The 6,254-nt window shown below is 41.3% G+C and overlaps 2 protein-coding genes across 2 annotated transcripts in view; one reads left to right on the forward strand and one right to left on the reverse strand.

Moving 5' to 3' along the window:
• The first annotated feature begins 2,760 nt into the window (after window positions 1-2,760).
• LOC142341372 (uncharacterized) lies at window positions 2,761-3,276 on the forward strand. Its single transcript, XM_075392300.1, has one exon. It carries the CDS (start codon window positions 2,761-2,763, stop codon window positions 3,274-3,276), a length of 516 nt encoding a protein of 171 aa, XP_075248415.1.
• Window positions 3,277-4,613: 1,337 nt separating this feature from the next.
• The window catches only part of LOC142341373 (cytochrome P450 27C1-like), a 12,994-nt gene continuing 11,353 nt past the window's right edge, over window positions 4,614-6,254 (reverse strand). The window contains exons 7-8 of the mRNA XM_075392301.1: window positions 5,674-5,959; window positions 4,614-5,141 (exon numbers count right to left, since the gene is read on the reverse strand). Coding sequence (XP_075248416.1) covers window positions 4,889-5,141; window positions 5,674-5,959 — 539 coding nt within the window. The 3' untranslated portion in view covers window positions 4,614-4,888. The remainder of the gene's footprint in view (window positions 5,142-5,673; window positions 5,960-6,254) is intronic.

A 6,254-nucleotide genomic window follows, 5' to 3' on the forward strand; every position in this document is an offset into this window, starting at 1 on the left:
TTCAGCATTGCAAGAGCCTATAGCACGCCATGTCTGAATGTATCACCCGCTAACGTTCTTGAACTCAATCAGTTATGCGACACCTTCAAGGAACTTGGTCACATTTATTTCCCTGACATAGCCAACGGTGCAATAGGCGCCCCTCTTGGTGTCAATACGTTTGCCTTCACATATCCAGTCGACGTAATCCAAGGTACCAAAAAGCGTCCATTTGGCGTCCATCCGAGTACGAGCTATCTCCTAAAACAGTGAACGCAGACAAGCCCCCTCGCCAACCATTCATTTACCATGTCTGCCGGAAAGACATTGAAGAAGAACCATTGGACGAATTGGTTCAAAAATTCTGGAAAATAGAAGCTGAAGGTACATTACCCGAACAGAATGAAGACAGATCACTAGACCAATTAGCAGTGCAAACAATGAAAAACTCAATCTGTCACAACGGTGAAAGATATCAGATTGGCCTTCCTTGGAAACCTGTTAAGAAACTCCCAATAACTATTTCTCAGCGGTCAGTCAACTAAAAAGTCTACAAAAACTACTACAAAACGATCCCGGTCTCAACCAGAAGTACAACCAGACAATCCAGACAGACTTGGATAAAAATTTTGTCAAACCAGTCGAAATGCAAGCACCACCCCCCGAGTCAAAATGGTACTTACCTCATCATCCATTCACTAATCCAAACAAACCCGAAAAAGTGAGAAGAGTTGCCAACGCAGCATCAAAATTCCGCGTGAATCACTGAACTCAAATCTTCTAACTGGTCCTGATTTGCTAAATAACTTAGTTGGAGTGCTGTTGAGATTCAGAGAACACCCGGTTGCTGTTTTGTCAGACATCGAAGGAATGTTTATGCAGATTGCCGTGAGACAAGAAGACCAGTCTGCTCTTCGTTTCCTTTAGATGATAGACAATTCCAATTCACTAGATTAATTTTTGGCGCAACATGTTCACCATTTTGCGCAATTTATGTGCTCAATAAATATGCAGAAGACAACAAAAGTGAATTTCCAGCCGCCTTGAACGCTATCAAACACCATTTTTATATGGATGACTACATCCAGTCCCTGCCAACAATTTCAGAAGCCAAAGAAGTCATATCACAGACAACAAGATGCCTGAAAAATGGTGGCTTCCGGTTGACAATTTTGTTTCGAACGAACCAGATGTACTCGCTGAAATCTCTTCGACGACAAAGACGAAACAAAAGAGATCATAAGAGTCCTTGGTCAAAAATGGAACATAACAACTGACGATTTTGTCATGTTTCCCCTACAAAAATTTCCTAAAGATGCAACAGTGTACACACAAAGGAAAATATTTTGTTTGGTATCTTCAATCTTCGATCCCTTCGGTCTGTTGTCTCCCCTGACAATTAGAATCAAAATGGTTTTGCAGCAGATTTGGAAACTTGGAAGAAAATGGGATGATTTGATACCACATGAACTACACCATGACCTCCAGAAAGTTCTAAACAGCTACTTTACCATGCCCGAAATCCAAATACCAAGAACTGTTCACAATTTCAGTAAAATCACAAGCAGCCAACTTCATATATTTGTGGATGCCTCAATGGCAGCTATGGCAGCCGTTGCTTACCTCCGTACAATCAATAGTCAAACCACTCCGCCACAAGCATGTTTTCTCATGGAAAAATTCAAAGTTGCTCCCATTAAACAAATAAGGGTGCCAGTGCCAAAAATGGAACTAGAAGCCGCTGTTATAGGAGTGCGCCTTCTACAACTGATCCAAAGAGAAATGACACTGACATTCGACCAAATTTTTTTCTGGTCCAAAAGTCAAGTAGTTTTGGACTGGATAGCCTCAAATAAGAAGCAAAACGTTTTTGTTTCAAACAGATTGCAAGAAATTCATAAAAGTTCTTCACCCCAGCAATTGCATCACATCTCAACTTATCTCAATCCCGCCGATCACGGAACTCGCGGTCTTGCGACAAACGAAATTCAGCAGAAATGGTTAGATCCACCCCAATTTCTTTTCCAAAGCGAGTCGACCTGGAATGAGATAAACAAATCACGCGCAACATGTGCGGCAGTCACGAGAAGTCCCAAGACAATTAAACCTATAGTCGATCCGAGTAAATTCTCAACATGGAACAAACCTCTTCTGACAGTTGCAACAGTTTTCAACCTAATTAATCGTGCAAAGAAAATGCGAACGAACAATCACCAATACACAACTGAAGACATTCAATTATCAAGAAATTATCTCCTGAAATTATCTCAGGACAGTTTTTTCCGTTCGACCGTTAATTCCTTACAACGTGGAATCAAACTGGATTCTAAGTGCAAAATACGATGCTTAAATCCGCTGTTGGATGAGGACGGAATACTCAGATCTTGTGGTCGGTTGCAGTATGCACCAACACAACTGGATTTGAAAAAACGTCCAATAATTTTGCACGCCAAGGACAAAATTGTTCGTTTGTACTTGGAACATGCCCATCAAATATGTATTCATCAGTCCACAGAACCAACAAAAGCATTCATTCAACAACGTTACCATGTGATTGGCCTTCGGAAAGCGTTAGCAAGCGTACGGTTTCCTTGTTTCTTATGTCGACGCTTTGACACGAAAAACATTCAACCAATTATGGCACCATTACCTAGTTTTCGTTTTCCAACAGCAAAAACACAGTTCCCTTTTGCTAATTCTGGTGTAGGTTTCTTTGGACCCTTCTACATCGAAGATTCCAAAGGCATTTTAGAAAAACATTATGGTCTAATATTTACATGCATGGTGACGCGAGCAGTTCACTTAGAAACGTGTCCAGACCTCAATACAGATACGTTTCTCAATGCCTTCAGAAGATTTTGCAGTCGTCGATTCCAGCCCCAACTTCTCTACAGCGACAACGGGAAAACTTTCGTTGGTGCTTCTGAAGAACTGAAGAAAACTGTTAAATCCTTGGACAATGACAGAATCTACAAAGCTTTAGCAGTAGCCAATACAACGTGGAAATTCAATCCCCCATACGGCGCGCATTTTAGCGGTGTCTGGGAGCGTTTGATCCAGAGCGCCAAAAGAAGGCTCCTCCTCATTCTAGGATCCAGAAGACTCTCTTTTGACACTTTCGTAACAATTATGGTGGAAACAGAATCAATCCTCAACTCCAGACCGCTGACTAACGTTGCTGAGCAGCCTGACAACGAGGAACCTTTGACTCCAAGCCACTTTCTTATCCAGCGTCCCTTCAATAGCTTGCCACCAGGACAATTTGGAGACCAGCAACCTGCAAGCTTGAAGACATGAAAGAACACGCAGAAGCTGATGATGAACCATATATGGCGACGCTTGGTGAAAGAGTATCTGCCAACGCTTAGCCGACTGTCGAAATGGTCAAACAGCAACGATTGGCCTCTCAAAGTGGACGACATTGTTTGGGTGTTGAAAGACCAAACACCAAGAGGCATTTGGCCACTGGGAAGAGTCATGGAGGCAACGCCAGGAGGAGATGGAGAAACACGAGTCGTAAGGGTAAAAACGGCTTACGGCACGTTCGTTCGCCTCGTTTCCGGTCTCGCACGCGTTTTTTCTCCGTAGTTTTTTTTCGATTTTTCTCGCTCCAGTTTTAGGCAACGTGAGTTACCCCTTTCCCACAAATTGATGTACTGACCATATTGACAACATTTCAGCCTACAGTTTCAGAGCCAATTTCAAAGAAGATGACAAAAGAGTTCAATCAATTGATGCCTCCAAAAACCCTTGATGCCCCCTTTGTGCCCTTGCAGCATGTTGCCAATGTTATTGCAACTTTCAAGATGATTCAAAAAACCGCCAAAATTGCAACAAAAACGTGACTCTTTTGTCCAACAACGTGAAACCTAGACGTGCTCTTTTAACAAATGATTAGACTAGAGATATGTTTTAAAACAATTTGTATTTGTATTTATAATTTCAGTTTTAATGTGTTTTCTGCCAAGTATCATTTCACAGGTAGTTTTTAATTTGTACTACATAGAAGGACTCTTTATTCTGGTAATCGTACCCAACCTTGAGCCATAAACATAGTTTCAATATAATTTATAATATTTGAAAATTCTGTCCGGTGGAATTGATTCTACATTTACACATTTACGTACTCTAAACTCATGTTGAATGTGACCATGAAGCTAGAAAAATTCGCCATTCTAATATATTGCCAAAAAATTAGTTCTTGGATTTTTTCTGCCCGGAAAACTCCAAGTCTTGGGTCGCGTCTTCACAGAGTAACCCAAGACATGGGCCTGACCTTGGAAGAGGAAGCCAAGACTTGGGACCTATCTGGGCTGAGAGCCTCAGGACTTGATTTTTTCCTGCCCATAAAACCTCAGAGATCGGCTCTGGAGTGTTCTCTTAGCAGCATTGTGTTTGACATGATCAGACCTTGAATCAGGCCTTGGATCCTTTCCAATTTTTCTTAAATCAGGCCTGATGGGTACGTCCGGGGGGGGGGGGTTGAAATGATAGGGGGTAAACAAATAGGGGCGAAAAGGCGTTACTTGGGCCACTTTCTAAGACGTGGTGATATTCATCTTCCTAACTGCTTAATAATATGTCCTTTCCTTTGATGTTCTTGAACTAAGACTGCTTCAAAAATTAGGGATACGAACAACATTTTTATACAGCACTATAATTACTAAAAACTTGTAATTGTAAAATTTACTGACACATAAAGTTATAAACCAAAGTTTACGAGGGCCGGGAATCAAAAAGTAGGAAGAATTTTTTCATGTCGGATTTTTCATTTTCTGACTGAAGTAGAGAAAAGTTATATAAAACTTGATTGAGGAACTTTCATATTGAAGTTCGGGAAAAATTGCAAAATTCATAATATTGCGGTACTTTGTCGAATGCAATCAATCATGATAACAACTTGATTTCGTCACCTTGGCGTGAAACGAATTTTGGGAGTTTTATCTGGAATTGTGATGCCGATATAAACTGGCTTGGCAGCGTAGCATTCGTGGCTTTCTAAGTCGAGCCAGAAGTTTTTCACAAGCTGGATCAGAATGATTTGCATTTCTAACTCCGATATTCGTCGTCCCACACACGAGCGAGGTCCGGATCCGAATGCCAGAAACAGTCGGTTCTTGTCAAATTGGCTGTTTTCAGAGTTGCGCATCCACCGCTCTGGCCTGTAAAAATAACACTTCGTTTTTGGTTACTGTTTTTTATCCTGTTGACAATTGTTTGTATAATCTAATAACTAGCCATTAAAAGTATTATATACAACTAGAAAGCTGTGAACATGTCGGTTATAGAGGGATACGTTCTATACGGAAGGGGCGGGGTGGGGTGGGGGTGGGTGGGGGGTGAGGGGGGGGGGGGCAGGGGAAGTAAACAGGGTCCGTCTTTGCAGCTACAATTTATTCCAATAGAAAAAGATATGAATAAAAAAGACAAACCAAAATATTCTAACAGAACTTTCCATGAATATTTCCGTCTTCCATAATAGTTTTATGGCAATTGGGGGGGGGGGGGGGCTGGTCTTCAATGTGAAGGAGCCAAACTCTATAACTCAAAGTGAACCATGATAATAATTTATCACGAGAATGGATTAATTATAACTTTCTCAAAATTATATTAAATTTTTCTAAATTCTAACCTAATTATAACATAGTGGGGGCGTCAATAGCAAAATCTCAAAATATCCCAAAAACAACCAACCTGAAATCTAATGGGTTTTGAAAATATTCGGGATCTCTGCCGTAGTTGAAATTGTCGATGAAAATTATAGTTCCTTTCTCTATATGAAGAGCATTGGACTCATTGTCGTGATGATGATGATGATGATTATGATGATGAAGGTGGTGTTCCGCAAGGTTGCCCCCTTTTGCTGTGTTGGATGACGGTGACCCTGGCGGGGGGTGATAGGTGATGTCAGAGTAGGGTTGCCTGGGGTAGAACCCAACAAGAGGGTAAAGTCTTTGGGTCTCTTTAATTATTGCACGAGCTTCACAAACAACAGATGGTATAAAAAGACATCACGTATTCTGAAAATATATTATCTTTGCCGCTTGTCGCCTTCCGACCCCCCCGCCCCCTTAGGTAAATCTCCAGCCATGAGTAGAACAATCATGGTTGGGAGCTGCATATAATACTTATTGAACAACTTAACGGGGGGGGGGGGGGTGAACAACAACATTGGAGGCAAGTACGTAATGTTTAGCCGACAACCAAAAAATGACAATTTTAGCCGACAATTAACGTAAAATGTGCTAGTAGATTACTTTTGGAGCGCTGTTTGG

This window comes from Convolutriloba macropyga, chromosome 6 (genome assembly GCF_964194025.1).
Source record: "Convolutriloba macropyga chromosome 6, txConMacr16.3, whole genome shotgun sequence".
Taxonomy (NCBI): Eukaryota; Metazoa; Xenacoelomorpha; order Acoela; family Convolutidae; genus Convolutriloba; species Convolutriloba macropyga.

What these genes read in the sequence shown, in the direction of transcription:
- LOC142341372 (XM_075392300.1), top strand. Translation starts at nt 2,761, where the DNA reads ATGGTGACGCGAGCAGTTCACTTAGAAACGTGTCCAGACCTCAATACA.